This window comes from Callospermophilus lateralis, chromosome 20 (genome assembly GCF_048772815.1).
Source record: "Callospermophilus lateralis isolate mCalLat2 chromosome 20, mCalLat2.hap1, whole genome shotgun sequence".
NCBI classification, from domain to species: Eukaryota; Metazoa; Chordata; class Mammalia; order Rodentia; family Sciuridae; genus Callospermophilus; species Callospermophilus lateralis.
The window spans coordinates 3,073,070-3,091,797 of NC_135324.1; the positions used below are offsets into that span (position 1 = coordinate 3,073,070).

At 64.3% G+C, this 18,728-nt stretch overlaps 1 protein-coding gene across 1 annotated transcript in view; it reads right to left on the reverse strand.

Moving 5' to 3' along the window:
* Wnt7a (Wnt family member 7A) overlaps positions 1–18,137 on the reverse strand; it is a 29,974-nt gene extending 11,837 nt beyond the window's left edge. The window contains exons 1-3 of the mRNA XM_077106254.1: positions 18,067–18,137; positions 15,466–15,692; positions 8,030–8,301 (exon numbers count right to left, since the gene is read on the reverse strand). Coding sequence (XP_076962369.1) covers positions 8,030–8,301; positions 15,466–15,692; positions 18,067–18,137 — 570 coding nt within the window. The remainder of the gene's footprint in view (positions 1–8,029; positions 8,302–15,465; positions 15,693–18,066) is intronic.
* Between the last annotated feature and the right edge of the window lie 591 nt (positions 18,138–18,728).

Sequence of the window (18,728 nt, forward strand, 5' to 3'; positions counted from 1 at the left end):
CTGTCCGGCAGTGAGCTCAGCTTTTCACCCCTCGGTGCGGCCAGCCAGCCTTCCACAGGACTGCCCACTCATGCATCTGTCCACCCAGCCAACCGTCCTCAGGGCCAGCCAGCCAGATGTGATATTCACCCCATCCACCCACCCACCCATCCATCCATCCATCCATCCACCACCTACCCATCCACCACCTACCCATCCATCCCCATCCACCCCCATCCATCCATCTACTTGCCCATTATCCATCCACCATCCACCCACCCACCCATCCATCCATCCACGCACCCATCCACCCATCCATCCACCCACCCATCCAATCATCCACCCACCATTCATTCATCCACACACCCATCCATCCATCCATCCACGCACCCATCCATCCACCTATCCACCCACCTATCCATCCATCCATCTATCATCCACCCACCCACCCATCCACCATCCATCCACACACCCATCCAACCACCATCCACCCACCATCCACCATCCATCCACCATCCACCATCCATCCACCATCCACCATCCATCCACCATCCACCCACCATCCATCCACCATCCACCATCCACCATCCATCCACCATCCACCATCCATCCACCATCCACCATCCATCCACCATCCATCCACCATCCATCCACCATCCACCATCCATCCACCATCCATCCACCATCCACCATCCATCCACCATCCACCCACCATCCATCCACCATCCATCCACCATCCATCCACCATCCACCATCCACCCACCATCCATCCACCATCCACCATCCATCCACCATCCACCATCCATCCACCATCCACCATCCATCCACCATCCATCCACCATCCACCCACCCACCCATCCAATCATCCACTCACCATCCATCCACACACCCATCCACCCATCCATCTAGCATCCACCCATCCATCCATCCACCTACTTATCCACCCACCCACCCATCCACCCACCATCCACCATCCATCCACCATCCACCATCCATCCACCATCCACCATCCATCCACCATCCATCCACCATCCACCCACCCACCCATCCAATCATCCACTCACCATCCATCCACACACCCATCCACCCATCCATCTAGCATCCACCCATCCATCCATCCACCTACTTATCCACCCACCCACCCATCCACCATCCACCATCCATCCACCATCCATCCACCATCCACCCACCCACCCATCCACCCACCATCCACCATCCACCCACCATCCACCATCCATCCACCATCCACCATCCATCCACCATCCACCATCCATCCACCATCCATCCACCATCCACCCACCCACCCATCCAATCATCCACTCACCATCCATCCACACACCCATCCACCCATCCATCTAGCATCCACCCATCCATCCATCCACCTACTTATCCACCCACCCACCCATCCACCCACCATCCACCATCCATCCACCATCCACCATCCATCCACCATCCACCATCCATCCACCATCCATCCACCATCCACCCACCCACCCATCCAATCATCCACTCACCATCCATCCACACACCCATCCACCCATCCATCTAGCATCCACCCATCCATCCATCCACCTACTTATCCACCCACCCACCCATCCAATCATCCATCCACACACTCATGCATCTACCCATTCATCCACCCACCCACCCACCCATCTATCCATCTACCTATCCATCATATGTCCATCCATCCCTCCATCATCCATCCATCCATCTGTCCATCCATCCATCCACCCACCCATCCATCCATCATCCATCCATCTGTCCATCAATATACCCACTAATCCATCCATCCCTCCATCATCCGTCTGTCCATCCATCCACCCACCCACCCATCTATCCATCTACCTATCCATCATCTGTCCATCATCCACCCACCCATCCATCCCTCCATCATCCATCCGTCTGCCCGTCCGTTAACCCACATACCCACCCCCACCCTCCCATCTCGCCATCCACGCACTTAAGCCGGTCCCTAAGCAGATGCCATCATCCTGGGTCCCCGTGCCCTCCGCCCCCTCCAGGTCCCTGCCTCGGGCCGCGAGTCCCCTTCTCCCTCTCTGGGACGTCAGCCCTTGGGGAGCAGAAACGCTCTCTTTGTCCCTGAGTCCCTGTGCCTAAAACCGAACTGCGCATAGTAGGTCTCAGGAGAAGGTCGTTGAAGAGACACGCTCTCCCTGTTGTGGCCACAGCCTCGTAGCCACCGCACAGAAGGCCTCTGGAGGCCCTGGGTGACCGCGTGAGTGGACAAAGGAGTCGGGCAGCGGGCCCCAGGCCCCCCGCTCTGGGCACCAGCCCCGACCTGGAGTCCGGGACCCTGTGGGCCTCGGTCCCCTCGTCTGTCAGAGGGAGCCCCTTCCCGGGTCCCCTTGGGCACGGGCCCCCTGAGTCCACAGGGAGGACCCAGGGCAGCACGGGGCTGGGGGCGTCTGAAGTAAGACCTCTACACCGCGGGTCCCCGGAGCCAGTCCTGAAGGCAGAGGCTGGGGCCGAACACGGGTGGCCCTGGCTCGGCCGTCCCCAGCCACGCAGGGATTCCCTGGCAAACCTCCAATGTTATGTCAGGTGGCCACAGCGCTCTGTCCACAAACAACACGAGGAGACAGGAAGTGGCCGGCAGAGGGGAGGCCGGTCCAAATAGGGTGGTGGGAAGGGCCTCCTTGAGAGGTGACATTTGAGCAGAGACGGGAGGTGAGGGGGGGTTGGACGTGGGGCGATAGCCATTCAGGCAGGGGAGATGGCAAGTGCAAAGGTCCTGGGGTAGGGAGGGACCCGGTATGTTTGAGGAGGCCAGTGTTCGGTGGGACGGAGGGGCCAGGCAAGGATGGCAAAAGAGCAGGGGACCCAGGTCAGGCCCTGGTGACGCCTTTACCATCTATTCAGAACGATGGGCACCATCGTGAGGCTGTGGGCAAAGGAGAGGGTCGAACTTCCATTTGAAGACCACAGGAGGCCAAGCAGGGACTTGGAAAGTGACATTGGTGGCTTGGGCCAGTGGCTGGGGGGTGTAGGTAGTTATAGGGGTGCAGAGGGGCCTCGGCAGGGAGCGTGGAATTTGGAAAGACGCTGTGGGGGGCACTGGGCTGCGGTTCTTGGGGGGGGTCAGGAAAAGTCTGGAGTCAAGTTCAAGTTGTTGTTATATTTTTTTTTTTGGTCCCAGGGATTGAATTCGGGGTCCCTCGACCCCTGAGCCCCATCCCCAGCCCCTTTTTCTATTTTATTGAGAGACAGGGTCTCCCCGAGCTGCTCAGGGCCTCGCTAAGTGGCTGAGGCTGGCGGCCTCCGACTTGCGATCCTCCTGCCTCAGCCTCCCGAGCTGCTGGGATCCCAGGCCCGGCTGCCCCCCCGCCCTCTGTGGGCACTGTCTCAGTCTGCACCAGATCTGAGGGGGACGTGGCCTCCTCCTGGCCTCTCCCCCCAGGGCCAAGCTGAGGTGGCACAGTGACAGGCCGCCCAGTCGGGGCTGTGATGGAAACTCGCGGCCTCCCTGCCCAGAACAGAGGCCCAACCCAGTCCTCCCCGAGCCAGAGCAGGGTGTGACCCGCGGCCCCCACGGCCTCCGGCCAGGACTCTCCACGCCCAGGGGACAGGAGCTCACTGCCAGCCTCGGCCTGAAGAGTGGACCCAGGACCCCGTCACCCAGAGGGGCGCTGTCCAGGGGCAAGCGTCCAAGAATAAAGACCCAGGGTCACCCGGAGAGATGGGCCAGGGGACCCGAGGGATGGGACACAGCTGGACCTGCCCCTCCATGGTGTCCCCGGAGCCTGCGATGCTACTCTAGTCCCTCCCTGGACGGCCCCCTGGACAGTCCCCCCGCCAGGCCGAGGTCTTTCTCAGGGACATCATGGCCCCGGGGATTCTCCTCAAGAGACACCAAAGTGACCAGGATTAGGGACAGTGGCAGCTGCCGGCTCGGGGAGCCAGGTCCTCCAGATCCCCTGGCCCTGGCTCCGGGACACCCCCCGCCCCTCCCGCCCGGTCCCCTCCCGCCCCTCCCCCCTGCAGATTTGATAACACCCAGGAGTCTCGGTCCCCTCCTGGGGACAAAGGAGGCGATTGTCCCCTTGGACGCCTTTTGACTTGCTCTCACCGAGGTGTAACTGAGCCCCACTCTCCCTGGGCCTCACCCTGTCCCCTCCCTCCCCGGCCGGTTTCAAAGGAGCCCCCGGCTGCGGGGGCCAGAAGCCACCCTGGGAATGGCCCCGGGGGACGTCACGTGGCTGGCACTGAGACCCCTGGGCTGGCGCGAGGCCACTCCGAGGGACGTCAGCTTGAACAGCCACCTGGACTGTGGTCACCGCCCCGGACGCGTCCCCTCCGTCAGCCACCGCGACACCCTGTGGTTACGGCCCTGTCTCAGGTGGGAAGGCCGGGGCACAGAGAGGCCAAGAGACTTACCCAAGGACACACAGGAAGCAGCAAAGAGCAAGGACGCAGCCCCACGGGGAGGGTCCCCACCCTGAGTCACCTGATGCTGGAACTATAGTCCCCACGCGCCCCCAAGTCGGGGGACCTGAGGATCTCCAGGCCACCGGGGAACCTAGGGTGTCAGGACCTGGGGAAGATGCGGGGAGGCTGAGCCGGGTCCAAGACCCCTGCGGCCTGTAGGTGGCTGAGGGCTGAGTTGGGATCCCAGGGTAGCACCTGTCCGCTGGGCAGCCCCAGGCAACTTGCTTGACCTCTCTGTGCTTCCATTGTCCCATCCGCAGGACGGAGAGGACAGAGACCGCTCCTCACAGGGGTCCTCGGGGCTCTTGGGGCTCAGAGGAGCCCCCTGCCGCGAGCGCTGCCCGTCCAGTGACCTGCATCCTCGCGGCCACTAACGAGGCCACTTCCCGGTGTGAGTTCTGTCCCCCTCTCCCCCAGTCCTCTGTCCCGGGGGCCTGTCCTGGCTCTTTCCTGTGGGTCTGGCCACCGCCCAGGTCCCCCACCGGCCCACAGGAGAGCTCCTAGTGCCACCTCGGCCCTTCAGGCACACCGGCCCCTCACAGGAGCCGGAGGGAGGCTGAGCCGGGGCGGTCCCGGGTGCGAATCCTGCCTCTCCGCTCTCTCTCTCTGAGCCTGGCCCAGTCTCCCGTGCGTGGACCCGGGAGCCCCCAGGGGGAAGCGCCTCTAGCCGCACAACAAGGTGGCGGGTTCTTGGGAATGTCCCAGAAGCGGGTGTCTTCATGGGGCAGCAGAGGCTGGGCGGGGAGGCCGGAGTTAGCCTCCCCAAATAGGCCAGACCTGAGACGGACACCTGCTGAAGCCCCTTCAAGATGGGTCACAGGAAAGGTCCCCCAGAGGGACTGGAATGGTGGGAGCTGGGACAGGGGGTCCGTGTTACCTGGGGACAGAGTCGGAGCTACTGACGCGAAGGTTTGAAGGGGAAAGGCGCCTCCCGGGGGGGGGGGGGGCAGACGCGGCATGTGCCAAGGTCCTGAGGTAGAAATAGCCTGACTCACCCCAGTTGGGAGCAGGGAGGGCAACCGGACAGGACCTGGGGGTCTGGTGGTCCTCAGGACCCCGGGTCCTCCCCAGCCTCATGTCACAGAAATGAACCCTTACGGGGGCGGTGGTTCTAAGGTCCCCGAGGCAGGAGATCTGCCCACTTCTGTCCCCGAATGCAGGTGGCCCGGGGAGGTGGGGCTCGGCCGCTCAGGCCCTTGACGTGCCCGGAGTCACCATCTGGTCCCTCTTAGCTGACCACTCTTTCTGGTCAAATATGCAAGTGGCCCTCAGGACGCGGCGAGGAGATAGCTCCGCCGGCCTTATCTGGGCCCCGCCCCAGTGGCCAGGGGCTGAGCACTGGGACTCCAGCTCCCCAGGAGCACCCAGACCAGACCGGGAGGACAGGAAGGGACAAGACCGCAGCCCTCCATGCGCAAGAGCCTGGGCAGGGCCGGGAGGGGACCCCGGGTGGCATTCCAACCCCCTGAGCTCACCTGCCCCCGGGCAGTGGCGCATTCCAGCAGGACCAGCCCCGTCCAGCCCCGCCGTCCCCGGCTGCTCTGCGGTCCCAGGCCCTGGAAGGGGCTGCCCAGGCCCCCAGAGCCGGCCTGGCATCTTGGGGACTTGGCCACCCCTGTCCCCGGGGTAGAGGTTGCAGAAATAGCAGGAGGTCGGCTCCGGGCCACCCCGGGGGACGTTTTCTAGACTCTCAAGCGCATCTGGGTCCCATCTCCCAGGCCACAGGGGGGGCTGGACCTGTCAGCGGTCCACGTGTCATGGCCACCTCCCCTGGGGGCCGCCAGCCAGGAGCCTCCGTAGCGCGAGGGTCCCGGCACCTGCAGCCTGAGACAGCCGGACCTGCAGCCGGCTCCACGCCCCGCACCAGCACCCGGGGGCACCCATTTCTCTTCCTCATCCAGTGCCCACGGCCTCAGCTCGGCTCCTGACCCTGGCCAAGGCGCCCTCGGCCACCCCAGGGGCCTTCCTGCAGGCCAGGCTTCCCAAGTGGCCTCCTCTTCACCTGCGCCAAGACCCAGCTGAGTTGAGCCACCAGAGTCCCCTCTTTCCTCTCGGCCCTGTCCCCGGGGCCCTGCCACAGGAAGTCCCCACGAGTCCTGTGTGACAGGATCTGACTCCCGGAGCCGACTTCCAAGGCTCCGAGTGCCTCCGGCCTCCCCGGCCTCACCACCCCTCACCCTGACCGCTTGTCCCCTGGCGCGCAGCCCCAAGTCACCATCTGGTCCCTGTTAGCTGATTGGACTAGACTGAGTCCCCTGGAGGGCGCAAGTCATGGGCAGTTCCCTTCCCCGCTGCCCAAAGTGCGGTGGCCCGCGCCGGTCATCCCAGCGGCTCGGGAGGCTGAGGCCGGAGGATGGAGAGTGGGAGGCCGGCCTCGGCAGCTGAGTGACGCCTGTGTCCACACAGAAGGTGAAACGTGCTGGAGGGACGTGCTCGGACCCGGGGACCCGCCCTGAGGGTCCCACACCAGCCTCTGCAGCCTCCGGGCCTCCAGCCCCAGACCTGCCTCCCCCAGGCCACCTGCCGGGACGTGGGCGGGGGGTTTCTAGTGACCCAAGCCCAAGCCCCGTGACGTCAGCGGGAACTGCACCCACAGGTGCCCACCCCCTGCACCAGGGTCTGGAATACGCTTTGTCATCGTCCCCGGGAGGCTGGGTCCCCAGCCAGCTTACAGACTGAGGAGGAGGGGACACCGCAGGACAGGTGACGTCCTCCTCCCGTCCCTCCTCCTGTCCCCCCGCCTGCAGCTCTGCGGTATCTACTGCTTTAATTCTCAGCTCGGCCCTAACAGGTGGACAGATAAGGTCAGCGCCGCAGGGGGATGGAGGTCACTGCTGCTGTGACCTGTGACCCATGACCTGAGGGGACCCAACCCCAGAGAGAAGGAGGAAGAAATAGCCGAGGACCCTGGACAGGGGCCCCCAGCCATGGACCTGCAGGGCCTCAAGGTGACCCCAGGAGGTCACCCTGGGGCAGCTCAGGGGAGCGGCCTCCCTGCGTGACTCAGCAGGGGACAGGATGGGGTGGGAGGCAGGGAGACCGGACAGGGGTCACGTTGCTTCTGCGAGCCGCGGGACCCTTAGCTCGTCCCTCGACGGCAGCCATCACAACGTACGGGTCCAGCCCGGCTCGATGGCCCATGCCTGCCATCCCAGCAGCTCGGGAGGCTGAGGCAGGAGGATCACAAGGTGGAGGCCAGCCTCCCAAGCCACCAGGATTAGAGGTGTGGTCACCGCGCCCTGGTGATGGTGGCCTTACGTGTCCTTTTACAGCCATGGTCAGTCCCCAGATCCAGCAGGCGCCGAGCCCTCCCACCCTGGCTCACAGACCCTCTCCAGAGCTCAGAATCATCGCCAGGGGACATTCACCTTCTCTGTTTTGCGCCGCAGACCTTAGTTAAGATGACCCAGGACAGGTTGGCTGCTCAGGCAGGTGACCCCGTGGACCCTCCCTTCCAGTTCTGCACAGCATGAGCCCACCCGCACCCCTCCATGGGGCCGAGTGACCCCAGAGCGGCCCTCAGGGACCCCGAGCGTGACCCCTCCGGGGCACAGGCGGTGCCTCGGGGCGCCCCGAGGCTGCCGGACGCCGCGCGGCCCACCTTCCTGCCGGCCTCGTTGTTGTGCAGGTTCATGAGCGTGCGGGCGTTCTGCTTGATCTCCCGGGCGTCCACGAAGACCTTGGCGAAGCCGATGCCGTAGCGGATGTCGGCCGAGCAGCCGCCCCACTTCCAGCCCTCGTCGCGGTGGTACTGGCCCTGCTTCTCCTTGTCACAGCCGCAGTCGCTCAGGTTGCCCTGGGTGCAGGCCGCCGTGATGGCGTGGGCCACGCCCGCCGCGATGATGGCGTAGGTGAAGGCCGCCTCCCGGCTCCCTGGGCGGGGGACAGAGGGACGGGCTGTGGAGCGGGCTTCGTGGAAGGACCCCAGGTCCTGGGGAGGAGGCCCGGCGGCGAGGCCACGGCCTCCCCCAAAGACCTGGCCTCCATTCCTGGCCTCCTGGATGAGGCCAGTGACTACCTGATCGGTGTCCCCGAGGAGGCTGAGGACAGGGCTCAGCCTGGTGCCTGGCTCAGCAAACGTCCCCAAAGTTGGCACTCTGGGCCCCGCCCACCCCCTCAACTGTCCCTCCGCCTCTGAGACTCGCAAAGGGCATTACCTGAGCACACACTGAGCACGCACACAGGAAACCCTGGGGGACGTCAAGGTCAAGGTCAGACCCCCTGGACGAACAATGAGAAGGGGGGGGATGGGTGGCTCTTCCTGGACTTTCCTGCTGTGTGACCTTGAGTGGGTCACCTAACCTCTCTGTGCCCATTTGCTCCACTATAAAATGGGGTGATAACAGGACTCGGGTTATTAGGGTGGTCAAAAAGCCACCGAGGTCACAGCACGGGGCAGAAGGACGTGACCTCGACATGGGCTATCGCACAGCTGCCCACCCGGCCCGCAGACACCCTGACCAGACCATGGACTGTCCCCACTAACCCGAGGGGCAGCAGCTGCGGGGAGACTGCGTCCCCGTCACCAGAGTGCAGTGTGGCAGCGGGGGAGGGGGCGGGAGCCTGGCCTGTCCCCTGGCTTTGCCCGCCCCATTCTGAAGGCACTGGCCTCCCCTCCTGCTGCCCTCCAGCTGGTGGCCCGGCCAAGTCCCCAGAGCAGTGGACAACACTGCAGGTCATGAGGAAATGGCCGGACTGTGGCTTCGGTCCTCCCAGCTGGCTCATCCTGTCCCCGGAGACCAAGCCAGCTGCAGGGGGCGGTAGCCCATGCCGGTAACCCGGTGGCTCGGGAGGCTGAGGCAGGAGGATCGCAAGGTGGAGGCTAGCCTCGGCCACTTAGCGAGGCCCTGAGCAATTCAGTGAGACCCTGTCTCTGAATAAAATAGAAAATAGGGCTGGGGACGGGGCTCAGTGGCTAAGTGGCCCTGGGGTCAATCCCTGGTATCAAGAAAAAAAAAAATAAAACCCACAAAAAAACCCCAAAGAGGCCCAGCCGGTCCTTCCTGAATCACTCTCACTTGCTCTTGGATACACCAGCGTCACCGTCTTGCAGATGAAGAAACTGAGGGTCAGAGAGGCTCTGACCAGTCTGTGCTAAACTCCAGCCCCTGCCCGTCCTGCCAGGGGTGACCGGAGGCCTGGAGGGTCGTGGGGAGTCGGGGTGGGGGTGGAGGGGAGGTCCCAGGTGTTGGGCATCCATTAGGCACCAGATGCATACGCAGCTCTCTGCGAGGTTCTGTGACCGTCCCTGAGGCAGGTTCCGCTCTCTGGGACCCTACAGTCCACAGGCTCCGAGGAGAAAACCCATGTGGTCCCCTGTCTAGAAGGTGGACGAGACGGGGTTCAGGCCCCAAGTCCGGCAGTGTCCCCCTCGGGCCCCGCCCTCCTGGCCCCCAAGGCCCAAGTCCTGGGAGGTCCCTGGTAGAAGTCAGGACACTGGGAGGTGATGTCCCTGGAGGTCACCTGCTATCCCCACCCATTCCAGAGGGCTCCGGGGACCTGACGGTGTTGCCCGGCTCTGGGGGCCACCTAGTGGCTGAGGCTGGCCTCCAACTTGCGATCCTCCTGCCTCAGCCTCCCGAGCTGCTGGGATGACAGGCGTGGACCACCGTGCCCAGCCCCCTCCCTCATCCTCCACCCATCTACATCTCAAGGCCAGCCCCGGGGACAGGGGGACGTCAGCTCAGGCCTGGGATGAGACGGAGCTTGCTGTCTATCCTCCTGTCTCGCTGGGTGACCCCGAGCAAGGCCACAGCCTCCCTGAGTCTCAGCTGCCCGTCTGTGACCTCAGAGTCCCCAGCAGGACACGGCCAGCTGGCTGGTGGGGACACTCTGGGCATGTCCACGGGGTCTGGCTGGGAACCCCGGACACCCCCAGGTCCTTCTCTTCGTCTCTCTGCTGTTCCCAGCCGAGGGCCAGGGTGGGCGTCCTCCGGGTCACAGCGGCTGGCCTCCGTGACAGTCCGGAAAACAGATGGAAAAATGTCCTTCTTTCCAGCCCCGTGCCCTGGCCACTCACCGCCCCTCTGGGCCAGCAGCCACGTGGGGCTGTTCCTGTGCAGGGGGACCAGGGAGTCCCCGGCCGGAAAATGAGGAGGGGTCCGGGCTGCGGCGGGGGAGGGGTGTGGGCAGGTCCCCACCCCGTTCCCGCCCACCTCTGTCCCCGGCCTCTCCCGGGTGGCCCGGCCGGGGCACATGGTGGCCTGTCCACCCATGGGCAGCGCCCGCCCCAGCCTGCCCTTCCCTTCCCCATGCAGCTGGGTCCACCTGGGAATGTCCTTCCTGTCCCTCCAGGGAGGGACAGGGAGCCCCAGGTGGCCACACGCAGGCCCTGGAGGACGGTAACCGGGGTTCACATCTGGTCCCCCCCCCCAGTGCAGCTGGACCTCGGCCACATGAGCTCCCTCCAGGCCTCAGTGGCCCCTCGTCCCCTGGTCAAATCAGTCTTCAAGGGGACTTTGCCCCGCCAGGGTTGAGGCTGAGGAGGCTGAGGCAGGAGGATCGCGAGTGCAAAGCCAGCCCCAGCAACTGCGAGGTGCTAAGATAATGAAACCAGGTTCCGTCTGCCAGGTCTCAGAGCACCGGGGACACAGTGGGGACAGGAACTGGCCTGGCTGGCCAAGCACTCGTCAGTGTTCTGTAAGCACCTACTGTGTGCTGGGAAGAGACCAGGAGCACCCACTGTGTGCCAGGAAGAGACCAGGAGCACCTACTGTGTGCCAGGAAGAGACCAGGAGCACCTACTATGTCCCAGGAAGAGACCAGGAGCACCTACTGTGTGCCGGGAAGAGACCAGGAGCACCTACTGTGTGCCGGGAAGAGACCAGGAGCACCCACTGTGTGCCGGGAAGAGACCAGGAGCACCCACTGTGTGCCGGGAAGAGACCAGGAGCACCTACTGTGTGCCAGGAAGAGATCAGGAGCACCTACTGTGTGCCAGGAAGAGACCAGGAGCACCTACTGTGTGCCAGGAAGAGACCAGGAGCACCCACTGTGTGCCAGGAAGAGACCAGGAGCCTCAGGGTGGGCAGAAGCCCACCTGTTGGACACATGTGACAAAGGTAACTCAGGTCCCCGGTGCAAGTGGTGAGGACTGAGAAGAGGGCAGCAGGGGTGCCCTGCGGAGCTTTTGGGGGGCTGTCTTGGGAGGGATGGTCCAGGACACCTTCCTGGAGGAGGAGGCCGCTGACTAGAGATCTGCATGATGTGGGCGGGGACAGGGACCCACCACCACCCGGGTGCCTCTCCCAGGTGCCCCTTGTCCCCACCCTGCTCCAGAGAGGAGCTGGGGGAGGGGCCGGCTTCAGCACCACGGGGGTGGAGGTGGGGGGGGGCAATGTCCATGAAGCCCACTGTCCTCACTGTCCCCTCCACATCCCAGGCACTGTGTCAGAGGCCTCTGCTCCCTGGGGACCTTCCTTCTGGCCAGAGAGATGGACAATATTCCCAAGGGCACAACCAAGACACAGCACAGAGCCGGGCGCAGGGGCCCACGCCTGTCATCCCAGCGGCTCAGGAGGCCGAGGCAGGAGGATCGCAAATTGGAGGCCAGCCTCAGGCACTTAGCAAGGCCCTAAGCAGCTCAGCAAGACCCTGTCTCTAAATAAAACACAAAACAGGGCTGGGGACGGGGCTCAGTGGCCAGGTGCCCCTGGGTTAAGTCCCCAGTATCCAAGACCCTGGTAGCTAGCCTACCATGTCAGCCGAGCCCCGCCTCCTGCCATGGCCCCGCCTCCTGCCATGGCCCCGCCTCCTGCCATGGCCCCGCCTCCTGCCATGGCCCCGCCTCCTGCCATGGCCCCGCCTCCTGCCATAGCCCCGCCTCCTGCCATAGCCCCGCCTCCTGCCATAGCCCTGCCTCCTGTCATAGCCACGCCTCCTGCCATAGCCCCGCCTCCTGAAGACCCCCCCATACACACACACACCTCTCTGTTCTCTCTGCCTGGGGTCCCACTGATTGGTCATCAAGTTTCTTTCCATCCTTCAAGACCCATTGGCCAGATCACTGCCCATCTTGGCCGTGTCACCTCTGAGACCCCTCCCACCCCGCACTGTGCTGGACCCTGCCGCCGTCTGGTCACTTGTGGCCATGGACTGAGTTACACGCACATGTTGAAGGCTGGACCCCCACCCCGACCCCTGGGATCCCCAAATGCCACTGCAACTGGAGAGAAGGTCTTTGAAGACCCGGTTAAGTTAAAATGGGGCCATTAGGGTGGCACCTGAGGCCATCGATTGTTCTTAAGCCAAAGGGGACAAGGACACGAGAGCCCCAGGGCACTGGCTGAGGGCAGACTCTGTGAGGGCACCGAGGACATAGCAGCCTTATCCCAGCCGCAGGGAAACCAGCCCTGCCGCACCGTGACCTTGAACTTGCAGCCTCGGGGGTGAGGGACCAGTGGCCCCCATTGATGTCCCAGGCTGAGGGGCTTGGGCACAGGCAGCCAGTCTGTCCCCAAGAGACCATCAGGATGCAGCCAACAGGCGTGGCCAACACCAGCATGCGGCCTGTGGCCTCGGTGGCTGACTTGGGATGGACGCACGGGCCCTGCTGGCCACCGGAGCCAGTCGTTGTGGCCCTGGGCTGGCGAAGGTCATCCTGCTGTCCCAAGACGTGGCTCTGGGGGAGTTGAAGGCCATGCTCCCTCTGGCCCAGGTCATCCTGAAGGCCAGCCCCACGCCCTGGCTTTCTAGTTCTTGGGCATTCATAAAGTCCCCCTTTTGGCGGAGGTGGCCTGAGTGGAGCTTGGGGACCAGCATCCAAGGGGGACTGGACCTGCTGTTGCTGGGGGCCTTGATCTAGGCAGGAGGCCCCGGAAGGAAGATGAACCAAGGAGCCAGCCCAAACTGAGGGCCATGGTGGAGGGTCGGGTGGGGAGGACAGGGCGAAGAACCTGAGGGCCAGCTGCCCACCCCACGTCCCTCTCCCCTTCCCCCTCGCTCTGAGAGCCCAAGCCCTTCTCATGGTGGCTCTACAAAGAAAACTACATTTCCCAGCAGCCCTTGTAGCTAGGCATGGCCATGTGACTGGTTCTGGCCAATGAGATGTAGGCAGATGGTATGGGGGTGGAGCTTCGGGGAAGGCTTTTCAAAGACAAGCCAATGCCCTGTGGCTCAGAGAGTGCCCAGGCTCCAGAAGTCCAACGCCACCACCCTTGGTCCCCGCCGTCAGAGAGCGGCCCTGGGTGACTGTGTTATCTCCAAGAGGCCACCCCGTGAGGACCAGAGTCCCGATGTAGCCAGCCCCCATCCCCTCCTGCCTGGGAGGACTCACCAGGGCCTTCCCTGCCCAGCCCAGCCGGCCTCATTCTTTTCCTCGGCACACCCTTGCGGAGATCTTGTGGCCTCCAGTCACGGTGGCCGCCCCGTAGACATTTGGTAAATGCGTGACCAAATGAATGGATTCTGTACCAATGCACCTTCCAGAATTAGACTGGATCCTATGAAGCTGCCGATTGGGTAAGTCAATAATCCCCGAAGAGCGGCAATTTCATATGGTTCAGGCCAAGCTTTGGCATCCAGACCCAGAGACAAAATCCTCCAACACCTCCCGCCAAATACCAGGGAGAGACCCCACCTGTCTCCTGGCTCCAGCCCCCACTCCCTTCCAGGTGGCGGGAGCATCGCTATCTCATGGGTTTTTCCGGGGCTCCTCTTTTGGTCTGAATTTTCCTCGGTCACCTCTACCTGCCTAGCCTGCTAGAGCGCCTCTTCTTTTTTTTTGGGGGGGGGGGCGATACTGGGGATTGAACTCAGGGGCCCTTGACCCCTGAGCCCCCTCCCCAGCCCTATTTTCTATTTTATTTAGAGGCAGGGTCTCCCTGAGTTGCTCAGAACCTTACTAAGTGGCTGAGGCTGGCCTCCCAACTTGCGATCCTCCTGCCTCAGCCTCCTGAGCCACAGGGATGACAGGCGTGTGACTTTGGTCAAGTCCCTCTGAGCCTCGGTTTCCTCACCGGTCACATCGTGCATCCGCAAAGCCGTAGAGCCTGAACTCAGAGCCCCAGAAATGAGGATTGGTTGGGAGGCAAGCGGTCTGAGCAGGAGGCAGACAGGTCAGAAGCCAGGAGAGGCTCAGGAGGAGACGGAGATTTTAGTGACCTCAACTGGAGTCCCTAGGGGGTGGGGGTGGGGGGGCAGCACCTCCACTGCCTCTCCCTGGGGTCCAGTTTCCCACCTGCAAAGGTGAGCCCTCAGGTCGGGAAGAGGGAGAGGAAGGGCAGGGGATGTGGGGCTCAAGTTTCTGGACCAGCAAGATCTTAGAAAGGTGCATGGATGGGCTCCAGGCTGGACCCCAAGTCCCCAAATCTGACCTGCCCTGACTCTCAGGGAGGGTCCCTAGGGGCAGAGAAGGGTTTACTGCACTCTTGGTGCCCAAGTGCCCACAGGTGGAAAGATACTCTGCGTGGCCCTTCCCCACGGGCCAGGGCCTCCTGGAGACCAGTATTGTTCTCCACCGCCTTCCTTCTAGAATCTTCTCGCGATTGCCTCAGATGTCAAACGTGTGGCTCAACTAACACTCTGGGCCTGCGTCTGCCGGCACGCCTGTGTGTGGCGGGCGCACGTCACCGCACACGCCCCGTCCCCAGAACACAGGGCTTGCAAAGTCTGGATCGTAAGGCACCAGGTGGATCCGTCACCGGCACAACAGGGAGTGGTGGGGATTGCGGCAACAAAGGGGCTGCCCGGGGGCCATCTGCTGCAAGCTGCAGTCTCAGCTCCATCACACCCCGGTGGGACTATGGGCCAATTATTCAGAGAAGCAGGAAAATCCCTATTTTGAGGTGCCATCGCTCATTTCAAATGCTGGGGCCTCCAGTTTCCAACAGCACGAACACTTTTTACGAACCCCCGGACATTTGCACCCACCGATTGGGTGGTTTGCAATTGAGCCTGCCGTCCTGACTCCCGGGTTCAAGTGATGTGCCCCCTATTGAAGGGGATTCTCGCATGGCATTCTAGAAGTCTCCCAAGAGCATGCCGGTGTCCCTCCGAGCCCCTAAGACCCCCGCCTGGGGTGTTGGGGTGAGCACGTACCCACTTTGAGCTCCTTCCCGAAGACGGTGCGCTCCCCCAGCGCTGAGCAGTTCCAGCGGCCATTGCGGAACTGAAACTGACACTCGTCTAGGCCCATTTGGGAGCCTTCTCCGATGACGATGATGGCGTCGGGCCGGCTCTGGCAGATCGCCCGCTGTCTGGGGGCCAGGCCTGGGATCTTGTTACAGATGATGCTCGCGCCCAGAGCGACCACGGAGGAGAAGCCACTGGAGAGGGGACACAGAGAGACAGAGGTTGAGACCCACGGGAGCTAGCAGGTGCTGCAGGTGGCTGGAGGGACCTGGGGCAGGGGGAACCCGTGGCTCAGGCCTGTCATCCCAGTGGCTCAGGAGGCTGAGGCAGGAGGATCGCAGCCTCAGCAATTTAGCGAGGCCCTAAGCAGCTCAGTGAGACCCAGTCTCTAAATAAAACACAAAATAGGGCTGAGGATGTGGCTCCGTGGTCTAGTGCCCTTAAGTTCAACCCCCGAGGACCACCCCTCTCCAAACCGAAACCTTCAGAGGCACCACACAGGGTCCCTGAGCTGGTTAGGGTTGCCACGTGGGCTTCTTTGGCTCTCTGACTGTGTGACTCTGAGCTAGTTACCCACCCTCTCTGTACTTCAGTTTTTCCATGGCTAAATAAAGGGTGTTGGCAACTCGTCCTAATCTGATAGGGTTGCTGTCACCATCAAATGTGCTAAAACAGAAAGGGCTTAGAAGGTGCGGGAGGGAGAGGTGGGGGCTGGTGCGTAATCACTAAATGTGGCCTCTGTTTATTATTCTGGGACCTGATGGCTGTTCCAAGAGGCTGGTGCGCTGGGGACCTCCTGAATGAGGCTCATCAATGAATCCCACCCATGCGCCAGTCTCCTCCCTGGGAACAGGGTTGCAGCCCCCTTTCACGGGGGCACGGGGCCACTTCTCTGGGATGTTGTCACTTTGACCCTTGGGGTCCCTTTTACAGATGGAAAACGGAGACCCAGGGCGCATCAGGGCCCGGCCCAAAGCCACCCGGCCCCTCCCACCTCTTAACCTGGGCCTCTCCCGCGCTGCAGAGGCCAGCCTCGGGGCGGAAGGCCGGCGGCGCCCTGCCTGGCTCGCTCCCCAGGTCCCTCCGAGGGGACGGCTGGGTCCCCGCAGGGCCGATGGGCCACAGGCGCCAGGGGCGGGGGCAGGGGGGGGTGGTGTCCGCCGGGCGGGGCTGCAGGGAGGTTATTTTCTGCTATTTCCCCTTTCTGTGTCCCCTCCCGGGTGTCTCCGCCCCGAGTCTCATTAGAAAGGAGATAATGTCGCGCGCGGGCGGCCAGGGGGGGCCCCTCAGCGCGGCTTCCCGGACGCTGGAGGAGCGCGCGGGGCTGCGGGTCGCCCAGCCAAGATGCAGATGGGAGCGGGGAGAGCCACCCAGACGCGGGCCAATCAATAGCACTTAGAGCTCAGCGCGCGCTCGGCCCCCGCGGTCGCCTCTCCGCCCGCGGTCGGGGCCGGTGGCCGCCTGGTCCACTCTGCGCGGCGCACCTGCTGTGACCGCCGCGGCTGTCCGCTGGCCAACCCCCCCCCCCGCCCCCGTCCCCGGCCACTCCAGGGACGCGGGGGATGGGGAGGTGGCTGCACCCGGGTGGCAGTGTCAAAAAACACAAAGGACCTGCCACACACACACACACACACACACACACACACACACCCCTCGCCAAGGCCCCAGCGCTGCCTCCACCCCCTCCCCCCCAAAAAAAAAGAGGCGGACGGGAGTTCACAGCCAGGGGACAGAGGGGCAGGTGGCCCTTCGGCGCCCGCCCTGACGGCCATCGCCACCCACCCCCCTCGGGGCCTCGCGTGCATTATCTCCCAAGTACAAAGGGCCCTGCAAACGCAGCCCCAGGAGCGACCCCCGTCGCCTCCTGCGCGTCCAGGCGGAGAGATGCGCGCACCCCACTTCTCAGACACGTTTGGGGCGCAGTCGGGGGGAGATCGGGGTGTCCCGCCTCTCTTTGGGGTTGTCCCTGCGACTGCTCTCCCCCCTCCCTCCTACCTTTGTGTGTGTGTGTGTCTCGGGGGGCGGAGGCGCTGTCCCCTAGACTTGGGGAGAACTCTGGGCACCTGAGGGTCCCTAGGCATGGGGTGGTGCCAGGGCTCTGAGCGTCGGTCGGTTTATGTTTTGGCCAGCGAAGGTCCCTCTCTCTCCCTCCGGGTACCTGTCCCCTGTTGGCAGGGACCGGCCCCCCCCTCTGCCACCTGGGGACTGCCCTGTCGCTGGGAGCGGCGGTGCCCGCGCCTCCTTTGCGGAGCGGCTGCGATCCCGGCTCGGCGTTCCCGCGGGACCTGCTGTCCCCCTGGCCTGGAGGGTCCCAGGCGGCGCTCTCTGTGTCTGGGGGCTTGCAGATGGGCGCGGGATGCCCAGTCCCCAGACCCGCGCGGGTGGAGCGAGGTGCGCCCCCCGCGGGGAGCGTCCGCCCGGCGGGGAGCCTTTGTGCGCGCCCGGGCTCCGGGCCCCCCAGCGCCCACCCGGCTCCCCCGGGGGGGGGGGCACCCAGGAAGTTGGTGTCCTTGGCCTCGCCAACTTGGCTGCGGGACGCGCGCGCGGAGGGGGCGCGGGGGCCCTTACCCGATCCGGAGGTAGACCATGCCCAGGCTGAGAAAGAGGTGGCCCAGGCAGCGCCGCGCTTTCCGGTTCATAGTCCCCGCGGGTGGCCGGGGCCGCGGGCCGGGCAGTGCAGATCCCCGCGGGCCGGCCCCGGCGGGGCAATCAGCATAGCCCGCCCGCCCGGGAGGCGCGGGCCGAGGCGTCCCCGGGGCCGTCGGTCTGGGCGCCCGTCCGCGCGCGCTCGGGGCCGAGAGTCACCGGGAGCGCGGGAGCCGCGCCGCGCAGGAGGGAGGAGGAGCGAGCGCCGCGCGGGGCTGCGCCGGGCTGCGCGCGAGCGAGCGGTGCAAGTGCAGCCCGCGCGGGGGGTGCGCGGGGGGGGGGGACGCTGCTGTCGCCCGCCCGGTCCCTCCCTCCTCCCCCCTCCGTCCCTCCCGGCCCCTCCCCCGCCCGCCTCCCCGGAGCGCCCTGCCCCGGGCGCGCTCCTTCTCGGCTCCCGGGCGCGGGTGGGCAGCTGCGGGACCCCAATCGCCCCCCCACCTGTCGCCCGATCGCAGGTGTCCTCGGGTGCAGGGGACCAGGACGCAGCCGGTGGGGAGCTCTGGAGCCTCTTCCCATAGCAGCCCCGTTGCCTGGGAGCTGGGGGTGTCGGGGCGCACCTGGGTTCCCCCCGGCCCAGGATGGAG